Source organism: Juglans microcarpa x Juglans regia, chromosome 7S (genome assembly GCF_004785595.1).
Source record: "Juglans microcarpa x Juglans regia isolate MS1-56 chromosome 7S, Jm3101_v1.0, whole genome shotgun sequence".
Classification (NCBI taxonomy): domain Eukaryota; kingdom Viridiplantae; phylum Streptophyta; class Magnoliopsida; order Fagales; family Juglandaceae; genus Juglans; species Juglans microcarpa x Juglans regia.
In genome coordinates this window covers 4,716,117-4,737,890 of record NC_054607.1, presented here as the reverse complement: position 1 = coordinate 4,737,890, position 21,774 = coordinate 4,716,117, and the positions used below count along the sequence as shown (strand labels likewise).

The 21,774-nt window shown below is 33.8% G+C and overlaps 1 protein-coding gene and 1 pseudogene across 2 annotated transcripts; both read left to right on the top strand.

Annotated features, from left to right (window-relative positions):
* Positions 1 to 1,339: 1,339 nt before the first annotated feature.
* LOC121240401 (monocopper oxidase-like protein SKU5) lies at positions 1,340 to 9,081 on the top strand. 2 transcript variants are annotated; one of them, XR_005935533.1, is made up of 9 exons: positions 1,340 to 1,887; positions 4,011 to 4,120; positions 4,202 to 4,472; positions 4,544 to 4,682; positions 6,378 to 6,741; positions 7,058 to 7,423; positions 7,514 to 7,592; positions 8,352 to 8,478; positions 8,866 to 9,081. XR_005935533.1 is itself a non-coding variant. In XM_041137849.1 (9 exons), the coding sequence occupies exons 1-9, from the start codon at positions 1,756 to 1,758 to the stop codon at positions 8,972 to 8,974; spliced, it is 1,767 nt and encodes a 588-aa protein (XP_040993783.1). In that variant the 5' UTR covers positions 1,341 to 1,755; the 3' UTR covers positions 8,975 to 9,081. The 2 variants fall into 2 exon arrangements, 1 of the variants encoding a protein (XP_040993783.1); XM_041137849.1 differs by having other exon boundaries at positions 1,341 to 1,887; positions 8,282 to 8,478.
* Positions 9,082 to 12,879: 3,798 nt separating this feature from the next.
* LOC121240412 lies at positions 12,880 to 14,660 on the top strand (annotated as a pseudogene).
* The last annotated feature ends 7,114 nt before the right edge of the window (positions 14,661 to 21,774 follow it).

The window sequence follows — 21,774 nt, the reverse complement described above, 5'->3', positions numbered from 1 at the left end:
CGAAAAAAGAAAAAGCAAACCACTAGTCTCCTCTCTTTTTCTCCCTTTCTATTCAAATCCACATACTCCCCTCCCTTTCTGTAGGGTTTTTGCAACATATAAGTTGGAATTCATTATAACTTCAAAAACACTAAAATACAATTATTTGTTAGTACGTATGGAAACCAAATCAAATTCAACTCATCTCAACTCATCATTACAATTTTTTCAAATTTTAATATAAAATATAATAAACAATTCAATTTTTTTAAATTTTAAAATAATAATAATATTAAAAAATAATATTTTAATAATATTTTATTATTTCAACTTAATTCAATTCAACTCAGTTTAACATCCAAATGCAGCCTAATTAACGTGGAAAACTTTTCTATTAGTAGTGTTTAAAAACAAGGTTTATAAATAGATTTTTTTTTCTTTTATAAAAATGACTTAAAGAAAATAATATTATTTTACATAAATACTCTCAATTTAAAATATGATTATGTAAAGAGTTTTAGAAAATTTTGTGTGTATATCATTACTCTATCAAACATATCGCAACAGTTGATTCCAACATGTGAATTTTAGGCTTCGTTTGGATCCTTAACTTCTCTCAACTCATCTTAACTCATCATTACAACTTTTTCAAATTTGAATACAAAATATAATAAACAAGTTAACTTTTTCAAATCTCAAAATAATAATAATATTAAAAATAATATTCTAACAATATTTTATCTTTTCAACTCAACTCAATTCAATTCACTTCAATATCCAAATGCAACCTTAAGCATCGTCAATCTAGAAAAATACTACTACCACAATTCTTATGCCAGTATAAGGCAACTACTATCAAATATTTTAAAAAAAAATGCTACTTAGTCCTCTTATGGTTACTGTTCAAAATTACCGTCCAAGTATTTTAATTTTTTTTTTTACTTAATGTTCAAAGAATCGATTATCAGTAAAGTTGTATATTTTTTAATTTTTTTTAAAAAAATAAAAATATAAAAAAAGATATTTACACTAAAGTATTACCCTATATTAAAAACATCAAATACGGATTAAAGTATGTTATTTTATCATTAAATAATAGGGTGCGGCTACTATGCCGCCCCATCTTGATCGTAGGATATATCGTTCAGTGTAAATTTTTTTTCATATTTTTTTAATAGATTTAAATATTTTTAAAAAATAAAAAAATATACTGATATACTTAAAATTACTTTTTTAATTATTAAATAAAAAAAAAATTGTTAAGCGGTCCAATGAAATGGTATAAATGAAAGGGTAAAATAGTGTTTCTCTAAAAAATAATAGCTAGTATTAAAAATTGTATCTATATTATTATATTTTTTCCGTGTCGGTCCAAAAAGACTAGCAGGCAGCAGCAGCAGCTCGAATTCCAAATTCACCCGAACTTTCCCAATACGATTGACGCTTTAATAATGGCCTGCAAAGGACTTCCCCCTGTCAAAAAATAATGGCCCGCAATGTGATCCGCGTTTTCTAAAGTCGTGGAAAACACCGTGGCTCCGGCTCGATTCTCTATAAAAATGGCAGCCAATGGGACCCACAACACAGTAGCAGGCACCTCTGGCCATAGCTGTTTCTCTGCAAAGATATGCCAATACTATTGTTACCACTCTACTCGCAACCTAGCCCACCCATCCCTCTCTCTCTATCTTCTCAGTGAAGACAAGCAAGATACGGATACCCATTACCCAGAAAGAAAATAAAAAGAAGAGACTTTGGTATAGGAATCTGGATCCAATGCCAGCTTCATCCTTCTTTGTTGTCCTTCTCTCCTGCTTCCCAATTGCCGCCTTGGCAGGTGACCCTTTTGTGTTCTTCGATTGGACTGTCTCCTACATCACTGCTTCCCCACTTGGAGTTAAACAACGGGTTATTTCTTCACTTCCATTCTCTGCAGTTCTCTTTACTTGTTGATTTTGTTCCTCTACTCTCAAGTTTTTGTCACTCTCGTTCTTAGGAAGTAAATGCACACTGTTTAGGAATAGCTCATGTTAAATTTTGGGTAATGTTCGTGTGATTAGTTTGTTAGAGATTGAAAATTAGAATATAATTTTTTAATATAATTTTTATTTTAAAATTTGAAAAAATTGAATTGTTTATTATATTTTATGAAGTAAAAAAAATTATAATAATAAGATGAGATAACATGAGAATAGATGGTTCTGTGTATCCAAACCGGGCCTAGATGCTTACTAGCGCATTAATTTGAATAAACTGTAGAGTGAAAAGCTAAGGAAATTTAACTCGGAACAAGTTCCTAATGCAAATCTTGTAATGCCTACGGCATTGATGAAGTATACCGAGAAATTTTCACCGACATTCCAGACAATACTTGTTTATCCAAACTTTTCAACCCTACCTCCATGTTCGACCCAAAGTAGCCAGTCTTGTAGGATGGTTTCGGTCAGAATTCAGTTCGTGAAGTAGAAGCTATACCTCTTCCTCCTTCCCAAGATGTTAGTCAAAATCTAAAACTCGCCATTAAAATATGAAAGCAAAGAGAAAAACGAAGAGATAAAAATTAAAGGAAGAGCTAAAGGTGAATGTAGTAATCTAGCACTGACTTAAAGCACAATGCAAAAAAAGGTATGAGTGGTGCCTGAAGGAAGATCTACCATTAATCTGTTGGAGCGATGACAACATAGGAGCTCTCTTGTATCTCACGAAAGTGCCTTTGTTAAATAACGTTAGGATTTTGTCACTGTTTGCTAAACTCATAGTTTGTACTTAGTTAATCTTATTATGGCACCTGAGTTCTTTTGCTGTCTTTCTTTTTATATTTTAATGATTTAACTAAAGCCTGAATTTTGTATGTATTGATAATAGACAATCTTATTTGCCAATTGCTCTATATGCGAGAACTTCTTTCCTTCTTTCTTAAATGGCGGCAGGGCAACTCCCCATCCCTGTTGGCAATTATATATGTTTGGCAGTGACCTCACTTTTCTTATTGGGGGAAAATGTTGATTTGTGCCCAAAGGGCTTTCAGGCTTAATTTTGGGTTGTGGAATGTGATGCATTTCGTTTTGTGCCCATACAAGTTACTCTCAGATTATTAGTTATTCATAATATTGCTGTTGGTTGTTGCTTCATCATTAGCTAACTCTTGGATTTAGAAATCTATGAACCACATGTTTCCAGCAGTTACTGTACAATATAAACTAAATAAATCCATACTGACAACCAAAAGTTTCAAACTATTTCGTCTTAAAACAGTTGTAATCTATCTGAGCAAATTTGTGAGCTCAGATACTAGAATTGAATGATTGAATGTGGTAATCAGTAATCTAATTGTGAAGCATGTAGTGGCCATATGAGTGTGTTTTTCAATTTATCTGAATCCTTTAACATTATTGTATTAGATGTGCAAAGTCCCACAATATGCTGATTCAAAAATCAGGCATTTGTACTTGCATAATATAATAAATAAATTATTTGCTTTGTCACGATGTAATCTTGAGAATTTGCTTCTCGCATCTGGAGATCAATACCACTATAAAGACACCTTTGTTTAATGCATTTTTTGCACTATTCTTCCTGCCAGGTGACGTCCACCACATTTGTATGTTACTCTTAGAACTTTATTCTTGGCCTACCCATCAACACTTGATTCCCTATTAATTTTTACTCTTAATATTTGTGCTTCTTCAAATATGCTGTCAATGTGTCATTTATTTTTTTAACCATCTACATTCCTTTTTCACTTGATGCACGAGTTATGAGTAATTAACCTAAACTTGGGTACGAAGATGAGGTTGAGGTTTACCTGTTGACTGCTTAAGCACGGTCAACCCATCTTTTTACTTTTCCATTATTTCTTTCTCATACTGATCCTAGATTTTGGAGTGGAGGCTTTATTTATCTGTGTTCCTGTAATATTGTGCATTCATTTACTATGGTGTACATCTCTATGTTGTGGTTCATATACCACATTGTGCTTAATGTCTTGGCTACTCCTCCCTTGCCAATTAATTTTGATCGAATTATTCCAGGTGATTGGGATTAATGGGCATTTTCCAGGACCAATTCTCAATGTCACTACGAATTGGAATGTTGTTGTCAATGTCAAGAATAACCTTGATGAGCCGTTGCTACTCACATGGTATATCTACTTCTACCGTAAAGAATTAGCGAAATGCATGTATCAACTTTATTAATCTTAATATTGCTTAATGTAATGCAGGGATGGCATACAACATAGGAAGAACTCTTGGCAAGATGGTGTTTCAGGGACTAATTGTCCAATTCCTGCTGGTTGGAATTGGACATATCAGTTTCAGGTTAAAGATCAAATAGGGAGTTTCTTTTACTTCCCTTCCCTAAGCTTTCAGAGAGCTGCAGGTGGATATGGGGGAGTCATCATCAACAACAGAGAAGTGATTCCACTGCCCTTCGGGATGCCAGATGGAGATATTACAATCTTCATTAGTGACTGGTATACTAAGAGTCATAAGGTCGGTGTATATCTTGTTAGGGTTATTTTTGTTGGTTTCCTTGGTATTGACAGATGCTTATGGTGAAACAGGAACTAAGGAAGGATGTTGAAAAAGGAACTGACCTTGGAGTTCCGGATGGTATCCTCATTAATGGACTTGGTCCCTATCGCTTTGATGAGGCAGTTGTTCCAGATGGCATTGCTTACCAGACAATAAACGTTGAACCAGGTAACTTTCTACAATGTGTGTGCCAATCATGTAGCATTAACCTTCTCGACTAATCTAATTGTGTGTAACTTATAAAAAAAACCTAATCTAATTGTTTGTCATGGATCAGGATTCTTTAGATTTTCTAGCATAATCTATGGGGTGGATTTCTCTAGATCTCAACCTTTTAAATTCAATAGTAGGACTTTTGCCATAGAAGACTGAACTTTTTAGCAAGATCACTTTCCGGCCAGGCCTTACTATCACTTTGAAATTCAAATATCTATCATATCAGTATTTGCCTTATTTTGTACATTGACTTGAATTGAAAGTGAGAAAATTTTAATGCGGTAAAATCTCTACCATGAATTTAACTAATCACAGTAAGCCTATAAACCCCTACCAACTTACAATAGATCATAACTGTCCATTCGTCAAGTTTTGATCAGTTTAAATATCATCATGAACTAATCACATTTCTTACCTTCGTGCAAACATAGAATTGTTAGCTTACTAATCTTGTACTAATTATTTGGTAAGCAGCAATGGCCAATGATCTGAGAGTCACTAAAATAGAGCACCTATGATTAGGACACCCACCAATCACAAACCGCCACATGAGAATTCTACTATTTTTTGAATGGCCATACTACACAGGATTATTTTTCAAATTTTATTTATTTATTTTTTAAAAGACATATATAACCACCCTTAGGGTGGACTAGAGGTGGTGACCGCGACGCGGCCACAACCTCTACTGTGGCCAAAGATCCATCACGGAGCAGGGTGGTCGGAGACCCACCTTGCCTGGGGGGATCTGGCCAAGGGTGGATAGCCATCCCTTTTTTCTAATTTACATTTTTGCAGATTTAATTTAGTGTGGGCGAACCTATTTTATTTTCTTTATCGGTAAATAAGGATTTTATTGATGAGAACCTGTTTTAATTTGTAAGAGGCTGATGTGTCATCTTGCTATTCGAGGGTGTAGAGGATCTGGTTTATGCAAGGTTCTGATTGAAGATAAATTGAAAAAATAGATTGATACTTGTTCTTATTACCCACGAATACTCAGCCCTAACCACTAGGCTCTCATCCATGCTCATAAGTTCACATTCTTAAAATCAATCCATTTTCCTCTACATGACTAAGTTATTAATAGAATAATCATAAAATTTCTTTTGCCATGTACTACTCCCAAATGTACCTCAACGAGCCTAGAATATTATTTATCTTTATACATGAAGGCAAGGTTGAGACCAATAATTGATCTCCAACTTAAAATATTAATTCATCTTGAAAGCATGACCTATAAACCTATTTTCACATGTCATGGCAGATGTAAAATGAAACCTATGAGTGAATTAAAGGTAGAGAGAAGACTGCATAAAGATGGTGAGAAGCATGTTTGATTAACCTTGTGGAATGAAAGGGGTGGGGAAAGTTCTCTCAAAATCCAAAGTCTTGATATTATATAGTATATGGTTAAAATTCTGAAATGCAGTTGAATTAGATAGGAGGATATTAAAGATGAATTAAAAGGAGAATTTGTGTTTGTTCTTAATTATAAACAATTGTATATTTGAAGTATTTTTTAAGCCACCGAAATCCAAGTTTGAGATAAGAGAGAAAATGTTCAATTAACATGAAATATATGTGCAGTTTCTCTTGGTTGCAGTTTTTGTAAAAGCCAAATGTTTGAAATTTCTTTTGCTACAGGAAAAACATACCGCCTCCGGGTGCACAATGTTGGTATTTCAACTAGCTTGAATTTCCGAATACAAGATCATAACTTACTTCTTGTGGAGACTGAAGGATCTTACACAGTTCAGCAGAACTACACAGACATGGATATTCATGTGGGTCAGTCATACTCATTCTTGGTCACGATGGATCAAAATGCTAGCCATGACTACTACGTGATTGCAAGTTCGCGGTTTGTCAATTCATCTGCTTTGGTTAGGGCTACTGGAGTTGCCATTTTGCATTACTTCAACTCTCTAGGACCTGCTTCAGGTCCTCTTCCTGATCTTCCTAATGAATACGACTCTTATTTCTCAATGAATCAAGCAAGATCCATAAGGTTGTAGTTAAGTATATCTCTTTTTGGATTAATGACATAAATATCCCAAAAGGACATATTGTATGCTTCATCAAAGATTCTTAGAGTCTTACATCAATCAGTAACATTTCCTATGCAGGAAAGTGAGTGGTTGAAAGATGGTTTCATCTCTGGTCTCAACATTAATAAGTTATGTGATCTGGGATAAATTATCTTTTCAACTGCTTACAATTGACATTTTGTCGGAGGGCAAAGCAACATTGTTATTGTGTTGGATGAGTAGTCATGGATGCTGGGCAGACTATTGTCACATTCTCATCTCCATGGTGCTTTTCAGGTGGAATGTCTCTGCTGGTGCTGCTCGTCCAAACCCACAGGGATCTTTCAAATATGGTCAAATTACAGTTACGGATGTATATGTGATCCTCAATAGACCTCCAGAGCTTATAGATGGGAAGTGGCGTACTACCCTCAATGGTATTTCATATTTGCCACCTTCAACACCCATAAAGCTTGCGCAGCAGTTCAACTTGCTGGGAGTCTACAAGCTGGATTTCCCGAATAGATTGATGAACAGGCCTCCCAAAATGGATACATCTCTAATTAATGGTACTCACAAAGGATTTATGGAAATCATCTTTCAAAACAATGATACAACTGTCCAGAGCTACCACATGGATGGCTATGCATTCTTTGTTGTGGGGTGAGCCTTTAGCTTTGATGTCCTTAATTGAAAATTTCGAGTTTGTGTACTTAAAAGATTGATTTGGACAATTTCCTGTTGCAACTGTAGTATGGATTTTGGAGTGTGGACAGAGAATAGCAGAGGCACTTACAACAAATGGGATGGTGTTGCTCGCTGCACTACACAGGTATGCCTGTCTCTCAATCTTGACCCAAAATGCTTTTGTAGAGAGATCACCTGGTGAACAATTTTTGCATTGAAAAACTGCAATGGAGGGATGGGAGAGACAATAACTAGGAAGGTGATTGAGCTTAATTTAGGAAAAGAAAAGTACAGATTATCTTAAATGCTAAGGAGTTCTATAATCTGTATGAATGCTAATTTTCTTCGGATTATCTACATGGAAGAATTGCAGAATGGGTCTAGGGGATTGTGTTTGTGATGCTCCCTGCCTCTCACTACATTAGGAACCTACGAGGCATACTGTCAAAATGAAATGCAAATCCTAGGTGTTTAATTTTCTGGAAAGATCCTCGTTGAAATCTTAAAAATGAACCCTTTTGATTTCCACTGTGACCTAAGGCTATCAGCATTTGCCAGGTAGCCCCTTTCAATATTGAATCCCCTTTCAATATTGAATCTTAAGAATATCTCGTACTAATAGATTTAAGATACCTAAGATTGGATACTAGAATCTAGCTACCGGAAGAAATCGATTCAGAAGTGATACATTTTCAGAATCTAGCTTAATATACCTAAAATTTGATTCTTTGTTTATAAATGATTAGCTAGAAACAAAAAAGCCAAAAAAAGAAAACAAAGGGAAAAAACATTGAAATATTATGTTGATAAACTCTTATTTCTTCTTGAGAGCAGGTCTTTCCTGGAGCTTGGACAGCCATTTTAGTTTCTCTTGACAATGCCGGCCTTTGGAACCTTCGTGCAGAGAATCTTAATTCATGGTATCTGGGGCAAGAAGTTTATGTGAATGTAGTAAACCCAGAGAATGATGGCACTGAAGTTCCTTTGCCTGAAAATACTATATATTGCGGCTTACTTTCATCGTTACAAAGGTAAGAAGGCAAACACAACTGCACCTGGGGGTGATACCTGCATATGCGGGGCGGGGTCACCGCTTCCCCGCACCCCGCCCCCACATATGTGGGGGGTGATGTTTTCACCCCCGCACTGCTGCCGGAGGGCGGGGGCGGACATCCCATCCGCCCCGCCCCCCACCCACTCAGTCCCATTCGAAATAATCTTTATGCAATGGAAATCAAAAGCATTTGCAATAATCTGTGTGTGTGTGTGTGTGTGTGTGTACTGAAAAGTTAGTTCCATCATTTCTTTGAGTTAATTTTCCTTAAATCTTCCAAATATACCATCATGAATATACAATTCATACAAACACCTTCCATCACCTTAACCAATAATTTTATTTGTTTCTTTCTTGTTTGCAGTGATCAGGCTCACAGAATCAAGTTCTCTGGTGCACCGTCTTCATCAGATGTAAGTAGAAGAATTTTGGTTATAGTAGTGATAGCATTCTTAGGAACTTGCATAGGGTAATCAAGTTGGATTGAATGATAAGCAAGCATTATGTATCAAGTAATTGAACAATATATTTTTTTACGTAGTTTGAGGAATAGTGGAATACAAAATATATATAGTTTTCATTTGTTTCCACGGGAAGAAAAATCAAGGGAATGGAGTGTAGAATATTGCTGGATGAAAAGCATGTAAAATTGTAATTCTATTGTGTATATGAAATTATCCAAGGACCCCTAATTATATACGTTAATACTGAACAAAAGTTATTAGCACGGATTAGTAATCAATATAAAATATTTAGAGTATTAACGCAATAATTTGGTTACGAAGGGAAATTCTTGAAGAACTCCTCAAATGTAAAATTCTAAGGGCAATCAAACTCAGGAAAACCAATTGTATTGATTGAAAGTATTACAAGTAAAATATTTACAAAACTTTTGTAACTAGACATGTTTACCCAAGACATGCAACCCGCTTGTCTTCTACCGCAGTAGGTAGGCAGAATTTTTGACGTTCTTCAATCTTTGTCTTTCCTACTGGAACCTCCAGTGGTTGAACTTGAACACGGCAACTGCTATTGGAGTATGCTCTCACTCAATCCCACGGATTGAGCTTCTTGGAAAATCTTTATCTCAAGAATTTTCTCTTATATAATCTCTTGAAGTTTTACCCAGATCTTCAAATTCTTGCTTATGAATATGTGCTATTCAAGTGTTGATTAAAACCCTCAACCGACTTTATAAATAGGTAATGTTGTGATTGATTTGGAGGATTCTGTTGATAGGTTTATCTAGAATTTCAGTCAAATACGTTGCTAACTATTTACGAATTTCTAGGACTAGATCAATTCTTCTGGATTTCATTAAGTTCAAATTAGCTTAAGTTTCTTCAATAAAGCTTGCGTCTTTATCTCTTCAACTAAGTCTTATACTCGAAACATACATAGAATTCTTGTAGACTCTTATCTTATAATATAAACAAGATTTGATAAGAGTTACGATTCAAACACTTATCCTTCTCGGATAACTTCTATTCAAATATTCATCCTTATCGGATGTAATCTTAGAGTCTTATTAAAAATTATATTAATCCATAATTCGAATTTAAATACAGACTGATCTAATTTTAGCTAAACATAAATTACATTTTCAGTATCATTGTAATTTTGAAACTGAATGTATTATTGATCAAGTGTTGTGATGTAAAATTACAATGCCAACATCTACAGCTTGTGATTAAAGACTTGCATCATGTGACATGTCAAATAAACTCGAATCCTTTTTGGGATCATTTATGGCCATCGATTTGTTTTAAAATCTGTTGATCACTGGCCAGTGGTGGAACCCTCCCAAAGATTTTTATAATTAAAAATTTTTCCTTTTTTTTTCTCAAAAATTGATGTATATGAAAATTGGCCGCCCAAAAAAATTATATACATAGAAATATCATTATGGTACGACAGCTTTACTTCAAATTGTGGAGGTCATCATCACAATTGTTTTAAAAAAAATTAATATAAAATTATATGCTAAAAAATGTTAATTGTTTTTAATAAAATTATTTGGTCTTTTGAAATTAATTATATCATCTCTTGTAAAAATAGAGATGAATTTTCATTTCAGTTGACCTTTTTTTTTTTTTTTTTTTTCGTAGATAACCTTAATGCGCCAATAATTCCATTAAAGGTGATTGAAATCTAGTTGTTCAATCAATAAATAACAAGAAGCAAGCTTCAGATTGAATGCAAAATATTATTAGACATCTGTTATCTTCTTGGCAACTTCGAGATAAAAATACATGGAGATAAAAATTAATATACATATAATTCGATACAATAGGCAACTTCAACGCAGGTTTATGAAAATATCTCACTTTTATTAATTCTTCCTTGTTAGATTTTCATAATAATAAATATCTATCTTAAAGTAGATATGTTTGTAAATAAAGAGCATGGACTCAATGTTTTTTTTTTTCTTTTATATATGAAGCTAAAGCTTGTCTTTTTAAATAAAAAAATCCATTTATGGCACTTATTACGGCGTGCGTGACAGCTCATAAGGCCCACACCTTTTTGTTTTTGTTTTTTATTTTTTTATTTTTGGCCGTGCTGCATCTGTGCTTCATCCCAACTCATTTCGACGGCTCTGTGTTATTCCGGCGCTTGGTGTTCAGATGACAGCTGCTATTAGTTGCATACCATGCAAAGGCAGGTCCCACTAATCGTTTCACTTTGATCACCCAACGTGGCACCAAAATATCCGCTTGTTAGTTTTTATTGAAAACAATATTCTTTAAAATATTTTTACAATAATAATAATAGATGAATATTATTATATAAAAAATTATCATAAAAAAATCTAATGGAGATGCTAAGTTGTGTTTTTTATTATTTATTATATTTTGTATATAAATTTAAAAAAATTATAATGATTAAATGAGATAAATTGAGATTAACTCTATATTGAAATGAATCGTATTGCAATTTGCATTTTTGAAAAATTGGCCCATTCAGATTCATGTAATATGAATGCAAGTTCAAATGAAAACATGACATAACTCGTATTATCGTTGGGAACTTGGGATCGATAATAATCAAAATGTGAAGAAAAAGCTCCCAATAGATCTATATTAATGTATCGAAATATCTTAGTATTAATATTTCAGTCTTATTTTGACAGTGAGATGAAATGAGATGATCTATTAATAATAGTAAAATTATTTAAATTAAGATATTTTATAAGATTTTAAAAAATGAGTGAAAAAAATTGAATAAAAATAATATAAAAGTAAAATATTATTAGAATATAATTTTTATTTTAAAATTTGAAAAATTAATTTTTTTTTAATTTTATTTAAAATAATTATAATAATTAAATAATAATTAGATAAAAAAATTTTAAAATATTTATATTTATATTTATAATATTTAAATATTAAGATAAAATAAAATAAGATGAGTCAAAGCATCTCTATTAAAACCAATCTTCAGTCCCCTAGCAAGGTCCCGTTGAAACAAAACACCCCCCTCCAAAAAAAATTTGTCGCCGGCCATTAAATTTAAATACGAGATGTCGGATGGCAGAACCTCGAGCCACACAAACACTTTACCTAGAAAACATGATCACCTGCAGATATTTCAAGGGTGGCACGTGGAGGCTCCATTGATGTCTCCTTAGCAGTCACGCACGACGTTTGATCTGTACGTAGGTGAAGTTCTAATTATATTATTTATTAATCTTTTTAGAATATAAATAATGTGATTTAGATTTTCTATTCGAATTTATAAATAGTATAAGGGCTTATCTCAATTAAAAATATGAAACTTGAATCGTGTCATTTATAAGGAATTGACCTAATAAGAACATCGAAAATTTAAAAGAGATAAATTATAATACTCCATATAATAAAAATATTGATATGTAATATATGAAATCTCACATTATTTTAGAATGAAGAGTTTTTACTCTTTATAAACTTCTAATAGAATTTTAATTGTATCATTGACTATTCCTTTTAGAATATAGATAATGTGATTTGAGCTTTCTATTATGGTGTTACATAATTTAATTAATTATATAATGCCACACATTATTCACAAGATATAATTTGATTTATAAAATTTAAATTTTAAAATTTATCTTGTAAATCAAATTATATCACATAGATTATATGTGGTATAAAGACTTTTAAATATAAATATAATTATATAAAATATATAATATAACTAATTATATAATGCTACACACCATCAATATTACTTATCTTTCAAATCAAATTATAGCAGGTTGAATATGTATGGTATATATAAAGACTTTCAAATGGAATTATTATTATAATATATATATATATATGCATATTTTACATATTATTCTAAAAATTTAAATTATAAAAAGCTATAAACTTAACTATTTATATTATATTTTGGACACGAGCCAAACATATTGCAACAATACAGCCCACCTTATACCTAGCAAACTCTCTCCATCTCCAACCCTCCTTGTTGCCTTCTTCATCGTCGTCATGCCCCACTTGTTCTTGTTGATCTGAAACTGAGTCAAAATCTATTATGGGTAGCAAAAGACGCCAGCTCCATGTATTCTTCTTTCCCTTTATGGCCCCTGGCCATATGATTCCAATGTTAGACATGGCCAAGCTATTCACAACCCGAGGTGTCAAAGCAACCATAATCACCACCCCGCTCAACGTCCCTACAGTTGCGAAAATGATTGAAAGAACCAAAACCCGCGGCAATGGTGTCGTCAAGATTGATATCCAAACCATCGAGTTCCCGGCAGTAGAGGCCGGCCTCCCAGAAGAGTGCGAGACTACTGACTCCAAGACTACCCATGAAAAGATGACCACTTTCATCACAGCCCTTGCGATGCTTCGGCAACCACTCGAGCAGCTACTGCAAAATCATGATCATCCTCATTGCATTGTTGTTGACATGCTCTTTCATGGGTAATTGATGCTATCGCTAAATTTGGTATCCCAGTGCTTGTTTTTAATTCAACCAGTGTTTTTTCTACGTCCGCATGGGTGAGCATGCGACAGTATGAGCCTCAAATGGAAGTTTCATCTGATTCTGAACCATTCCTCATCCCTAACTTTCCTGGCGAGATAAAGTTGACAAGGATGAAATTGCCAACCTTCACTGATAACAAATACGTTGAAGCATTCTTTTCCGACTTCATGAAAGAAGTTGGAGAATCTGAGGTGAGGAGCTATGGGGTTGTTTTAAACAGCTTCTTACGAGCTCGAGCCAGCTTATGCAAATCATTACGAAAAGGTTTGCCGAAGAAAGGCATGGTATATAGGCCCACTTTCACTCTGCAATAAGGATGCTGAAGACAAAGACCAGAGGGGAAAAGAATCCTCCATTGATAAACATGAATGCTTGAAGTGGCTTAACACAAAGAATATCAATTCAGTTGCTTATATATGTTTCGGAAGCTTGTCTAACTTCAATAATTCTCAGCTAATGGAGATTGCAATGGGTCTTGAGGCTTCTGGGCAGCAATTCATCTGGGTTGTGAGGAAAGACAAAAATGAAAAAGAAGATGAAGATTGGTTGCCCAAGGGATTTGAGAAGAGAATGGAAGGTAAGGGACTGATTATAAGAGGTTGGGCACCCCAAGTTTTGATTTTGGATCATGAAGCAGTGGGAGGATTTGTGACACATTGTGGGTGGAACTCGACATTAGAGGGAGTGGCTGCTGGGCTGCCTATGGCGACATGGCCAATGTTTGCTGAGCAATTTCTCAACGAGAAGTTAGTGACTGAGGTATTGAAGATTGGGGTTCCTGTCGGTGCTCAGGAATGTGTTGAATTCAGTGGGAATGATAATCCTATAAAGAAGGAAGCAATAGACAAGGCAGTGAGGCACCTCATGGAAGGTGAAGAAGCAAAGGAATTGAGAAGCAGAGCCAAAGAACTCGGGGAGATGGCAAGGAGAGCCATTGAAGAAGGTGGATCATCTTATTCCCATTTGAATGCTTTAATTGAAGAGTTAAAGGCCCTCGACGGTTAGTATGATGGAATGAAGTAAGCTATATGGATAATATCTCAACTATCATTCTGCTTTGGATTAGGTTTTATTAAATTTTATGAGTCTGTTTTTGAGATTTCTTTCTTTCATTTTTGCTTCTATGTTCCTCTGTTATAAGTTAGTGTCCATGTTATAAGTGACTGTTTATTAATAAAATTAGACCATAGTCCCATTCTTAGAAAAAAAAAAAAAAAAAAAAAGTGAGCTATCTTCCTTCAATAATTGATTTAATGGAATTTCTTAGTACTTTAAAGACTATGGTTCCACCGTATGAAATTGAGAGTTTTGGCATTTGCATAATATGACATGATATTGTATTTGACTATTACACTAAAAGTTTATTTTTATATTGAATTATCTATTTATTATTTAAAATAATAATAAAATGTTATAAATTTAATAATATTATTCTTTTTAATTTCTTTTGTTCTATTAATTTAATAATTTTTTTGTACATTGGGCAGGGCTGAGTAACAGCGCCCTAACCACTAGGCTCTCATCCATGCTCATAATTAAGTTCCCATTCTTAAAATCAATCGGCTTTCCTCTACATGACTAAGTTAATAAACTTAATAGAATAATCATAAAATTTCTTTTACCATGTATTACTCCCAAATGTACCTCAACGAGCCTAGGATATTATTTATATTTGAATATTGAATTAAATTGAGTTAAGTTGAGTTGAAATAATAAAATATTATTTTTTAATGTTATTATTATTTTAAAATTTAAAAAAATTAAATTATTTATTATATTTTATATTAAAATTTAAAAAAATTATAATGATAAACCGTGATAAATTTGGTAACCATGAGTGAATTAAATGCGACAGAATGATGGTACTGAAGTTTCATCAGATAAAAAAATTTGAAAATTTAAAATTAAAAAACATACGTATTTATTGGGTTTGGATATTGAGAGAAAATAAAATAAAATGAAGTGAAAGCAACTCTACCTAAGATTCTAAACCAAGTCTTCAGTCCCCTAGCATGGTCCCGTTGAAACGTCAAAACACCCCACTCCAAAACAAATTTGTCGTCGGCCATTAGTTTTGAAAAAGTACGAGATGTCCGGTTACCGGACCCGCCCGGATGGCAGAACCTCTAGCCACACAAACACTTTATCTTGAAACATGATCACGGCCTGCAGATATTTCCGAGGGTTGCACGTGAATGATCCATTGATGTCTCCTTAGCAGTCATGCATGACGTTTGAACTGTACGTACGTTCTATGCCCACTTCTTCTCACAAATCTCACCCATCGATGAAGTTGGAAGGGTACAAATCATCAAGATGAGCTGCCATGCCCTAGGTTTCTGTATTATTACGGGAGAAATGATCTTTGAAGTCATAATTTGTACCTATTTATTTATTTATTTTAATAGTTAAGAAAGTGAATATTATTAATTTATGTATTTAGTTTTTAAAATGGTGTTATAAAAATTACAATTACAGTGATCATGATCACTTTTTTTTAAACATTTTTTAAGCATCCTTAACTATTAAGGAAAAATAAAAATAAGATACAAATTCACTAATTATCATTTCTTTAACTATTAAAAAAACTAATAAAATATATTAATGGACATGTTTAGTAGACACATTTAGGAGTCATACTAGTATTTCCAAAATTAAAATACATCACACCAGCATGTGTAATTAGAAGCTATAAAAGAAAAGAAATGATATTTATAGTCTTAGAGTGTGTAAACCCCCACACACTTATTTTGAACAAAAAAAAGGTAAATTTAAGACCCATTTAAAAAGTAATTTTTAATAGTGATTCTAAACTTTTTCAAAATGAATACGCTCGAGTTGTACACTCTAAAATTTTATCTAGTTAAAAAAAAAAAAAAAAACAAACAAACTTATTTGCAAAATCTCTCGTAGACAAACCAAGAGACACTAATGATGTGAAAGATGTAGATATCTGCCGCGTCAACGATAAGTTTAATTTTTTTTACAAGGTTTACAACAAATAATATGTTTATAAAATTTAAAATTATTTTTTATTCTTAAAAAAAGTTTAAATCATCATCATCATCTTCTTTTCAACAACATTAAATGATTATAATTTCATTTAAGATCAAATCATAAGATTATAGAAATATGATACTAAGTCGATAGAAATATGATGAAGAGAAATATTACTATTTTTAAAGATTAGGAGGGTAATCCAAGCGTGCCATCGATCCCTTTTTTTAGGCATTGTTCTATAGAAAATGATTTTTATACAATATTTTTTACAATATATTTTACAATAATATATTAGATGAAGGGTAATTTTATAAAATACTTTATAAAAATAATATTATTTTATAAAAATATTCTTATTTTATAATATTATTGTGAAATATGTTATGAAAATATATTACGTGTTGTATTACCGTTGTCTTCGACATGCACGACACTTTAGCTGTCTTGTTTTCTTTTCTTCTTCTTTTTTCTCTATTATTTTTGCTTTTTTGTTTGGTGGGAATCCTAAAAAATCATGCATAATTTTGATATAAAGATGTTGCATAAAATGGTAGGACAGAAATGACATAAAATAGACAACAAAGGTTTGGTGGGCAATGTTTTCAAAAGCAGCTCTGTCCCATTCTATCATTATTATTCCACCACGTACCCATACATACCATTGCTAAACTTCTTTCACATCTCTTCAATGGAGCAAGCACTAGCAGCATTTTATTTGTTGAAGGAAACATCCACCTATACTCTGCGTTTCAACATCATTCTGTTGAATTCCCTCCTCTAACTCATACATATCATATAGAGGATTGTGAACTGCAAATTGATCTAAAATTAGTTAATATTAAGAAGATACACTCAAGTTTTTTTATGATATTTTTAATTATACCAAACCCTGCAAATCTTTATTTAAGAGTAGGCGCAACGAGGGGTACTGTGGACACTTAAAGACAATATGGTACCTTCAACTATTTTTTAGAGCAACAGTCGCTTTCCATATGAATGACAGGTCGTCCTGATCTTCTTCTTGTTTTCTGATATCCATTGTCCTCACTAAGCCGTATCTTTTGCACAATTAAGCTTTTCATGTGATTTGATATGATAAGTTTGATTATAAATTTCTTTTTATTATAAGGTAGATCTATCAAATCTTATAAAGTCACGTCAATTTTTAAGTTTACTTTTGTATAAATTCTTTATATCTGTATAAGTTCTCTAATATAATGTATGGGTGATTTTGATTTGGTGTTGAAAAACTAGAAGACACCCACGTAAAATAGTAATCACCATAATATGAAAATCAATTGAAAACAATGTACGTGAGGTCTTCAATCGGATATAAATTAGTTTTAACATTATCATAAGTGACCTGTTCTTTTGATATAAGTAGGGCTGTAAAATGAATAGGTTGCTCGGCAGGCAGCTTGAATTCGACTCGATTAAATTTAAAATCGAGTCGAATCAATATTAAATGGGTCGTTCGTAAACACAGAAATAAACTTTATTATTAAACGATACAAACTCATATAAAGCTCGATCGGCTTGAATAATATTCGTGAACAAACTCGTATGAAGCTCAACTTGTCAACTCGACTCGTATATATTAGTACATATATAATACAATATATATATATTTAAATATATAATAGCCAAAAGTTATAAATGTATTATTAATCATGTATATAGAATTATAGTAACTTATAGTTATAGTCCAATACATATACTATAAATTTAATTTATAATATTAATATATCATATTGATATATTTATCTTATTCTTATCAAATATTGAATTTTCATATAAATATTATGTTTACAGGCTATAGGCTATAGAATATAGCCATAAATTATTAACTTATAACTCATCACTTACGATTCTATCATTCTATGAAGTATTATTGAAGACTTTACAATATTGTTATTAACCTATCATAATATCATTATTAAAGACTTATCACTTATGATTCTATCATTATATATTCTATAAAGTTACATCGTATTTATGATTATGTCATTCTATAAAGTACCATTAATAACTTATCACTAGTTTTTAATCTTATTACTTTATATATGATTAATCACTAGACTCTAGTAATACTGTATTCATAAGATTATATAAACTATGGTAATATACATATTTAGGGTTAATATCTTTTATTATTAGTTAATAAGTTCATACTAGTAGACTACTAGACTAGTGTCTATTGTGTAGTGAGTCTAGTGACTAGTAGTAGTAGTCTAGTATTAGTTGTTACATAATAAATATGCATTATAACTACAAGCATAAATAATAATATTATTTTATGCAAATATAAGAGTGTGAGGAAAGGGCTCATCCCTGAAGGGCCCAGGGCCGAAAAAGCCAAGCCATGGAACTCCAAGCCCAAACACGAAACCCTCCCGTAAGCTAAGAGTCCAGGCGGAGAATCACGTGCTGAGCTCGTGACCGCAAACCTATCAGGGAAGGTCTTTTAGCGCTGAGCTCGGATATACCAATGAGATCATCTTGGGGCTCGGCAACCTATCGAGCCCTATCGTAGGGCACTGGGTAAGACGCCCAGCTGCACGCGGACAGTTGAATGTGCCCGGTCTGTAACGCCCCAAACCCGGGTGGCTTGGAGAATTTCTACTTGTCACTCATAAACATACCTCCCAACACATCCAAAGAATAAACTCCAAAAACTTCATAAATGAAATCAATCTCAAATCTTCTCAATAATCTCATTACAAACTCCACACAATCTTTAATGCAATAATAATAAATCAAATGGGTCCATAACTTCCCGATAATCATAACAAACCAACTAAATATTTCATAAATCTTACTAAACTCAAGACATAAATAACACTCAAAGATATTAAAACTAAGAACACCAGAAGTCCTTCTTCTACCAACATCTCCTCAGCTTAGACACAACCAGCATTCTAATCCAGGTCCTCATTTGGACTCACCACATCATCTGAAAAAAAATATTATAATGATAGGGGGTGAGTCATCAACAACTGAGTAAGCAGAAATCATATGCTAGCGTGCAAACATGAGCATTTATCAAGGAGAGTATGCAGAACAAAATATTTTTCCAGAGTTATCATGCAGAACAGAACATATTTTTAAAATAACAAAGCGATGGTTTTAAAACAAGTAAAACCCATGGTACTTTGGCATAACATAAACTGAGTATCATCATCAAATCAAAACAGAGCATCAAACAGAGCAGAGACCATGTTTCACCCCGTGGTAGGGTTGTGCTAACCCCGGTGGCCAAACCAGGCAGAGACAGAGGTGAAATCTTTCCTTTATTATTTTCGAAGCCCCGAGTGTGCACACAGGAAAGACCACAATAAAACCACTTTGTTTCCAAAGTGGGTGCACTCAGAGACAGAGAAGTTGGTACCAACCCAAATAGAGCAGAGCATAACAGAGCAGAGCATAACAGAGCAGAGCATAGCAAAGCAGAGACAGAGTCAGATACGAAAACCAGTACACCATGCCAAAGGTTTTTAGATGTTATAACAACAAAATACAGAGTACCAAAACAGAATTAGACAGTTACACACGCTGAACACAAAAGCCAGAACATCTTTTTAAATAAATGCACAACTTTTCATATCCTCAATATCGCTATTTTTCCAGATTTCAGAAACCACATAACAGAATTTAGCTCATGTCTACACAATGCATGCCAAAACATATTTTTCCTTTTTCACACAGATTTCATGAATAATGCAGATGAGTGACCAATGTTGATCTTTATTTTCACAAGTTCCCAACATAACACAAAATATGCAAGTTTTTCATAAAATCAGCCTCAGTCTTATTAACTTGTATAAAACCTAGCATAGGAACCCTACTTACGTGACTCATGCAGCGTATTATCTATGACTTGAATACGGTCTCTATCCGTCTCGCCACCTATTCATAAGATAATATAAACTAAATATTAAAGTCCAACAATACACAATTGGTCTTAAACAACTCAAGACTCAAACTCTAGACCATAATTCAACGAGTTTAATCAAACTTAACTAGCCAAATAACAATCCGGACAGCCCACACTTCGACCCAAAATATTCTATACTAAACTCAGTATGTTGGTTATAAGTGGAGACTGATTTGGAACTAAAAATAATGTTTGCTGAAAGTTGGCTTGACAGTTGGCTCGAGCCAAGTTCGCTCGACAGATCGCTCGAGCGAAGGCAAGTCAAAGAGGTTCGCTCGAGTCTCGCTCGACACTCCGCTCGAGCTAATGCAAGACAGAGAGGTTCGCTCGAGTCTCGCTCGACACTCCGCTTGAGCGAATGCAAGTCAGAGAGGTTCGCTCGAGTCTCCGCTCAAGCCAATGCTCATTTGGCTGTTCGCTCGATTCGCGCTCGACAGTCCGCTCGAGCGAAGTACGCAGATTTTGCCAACATAACCAGTTTACACTACACAAAGCACTCTTCTTTCCATTCCCAACTCCATAACATAAAGTATAAACTAATACTTCCAAATATTTTCTCAACCACCAGTCCAACAATTCCACTACAATGAAACTTCAAATAATCCAAACCTAGGACAAAACACCAACCCGAAATACTCACCACACAACAACTAGAAAAACTCACAAAAAGCTACTCAATCTCACAACCAAAACAGATACTGCATCAAAATGAAGATAAACCAAACCCAAAACTAAGAAGCAGAAATCGTACTGTTACAGAAGGAGAAACCGAAACTTGGATGAGAAAGAAACCCTTACCAGTCGAAAATGGAGGGAAAACAGAGTGTAGCAGACGGCAACACTCAGGAAACCAGAAGCAACGCAGCAATAGAAATACACGTGAGGAGGTCTAGGGCATGGGATTTGGAAACTCAAACTAATGCCAACAACAAGAAATGAAGTTGAAACTGAAAGGAAAAAGGAAAGAAACGTGGGACAGAGAGAGTTGCGGAGAAAGAAAAGAAAGAACTAAACAGAGTAACTGCAATGCCGAAAGAGAAGGAAAAGAAATCGGGGGAGGGAAAAAGAAAAGCTTACCCCTCCAAACGACGTCGTTCGCCCACCGAAAATGAAAGGGCTAGGCCCTCAAGCACGGACCGGCTTCACAACCCACTGGGCTTTACACGGTCACAAACTCGTTAGACTCAAGTCACGCCGCACTCAATGCATGTGTCAGGAGACGCGGCACGCAACGGTGCACCCCACATACGAAGGACGGCTCACCCACGACTTGACACCCAAACCCTGACAGAAAGCAGCATGACAGGCCTAGCACAGCTGACATGCCACAATCTCATTCAGCCGCCAAAGCCGCTGGCG

Excerpts from the sequence above, each read along its gene's own strand:
- LOC121240401 (XM_041137849.1), top strand. The coding sequence starts at position 1,756 with ATGCCAGCTTCATCCTTCTTTGTTGTCCTTCTCTCCTGCTTCCCAATT. Across the intron at positions 4,473-4,543 it reads GGTATACTAAGAGTCATAAG|GAACTAAGGAAGGATGTTGA; the intron begins GTCGGTGTATAT and ends ATGGTGAAACAG. Across the intron at positions 4,683-6,377 it reads GACAATAAACGTTGAACCAG|GAAAAACATACCGCCTCCGG; the intron begins GTAACTTTCTAC and ends CTTTTGCTACAG.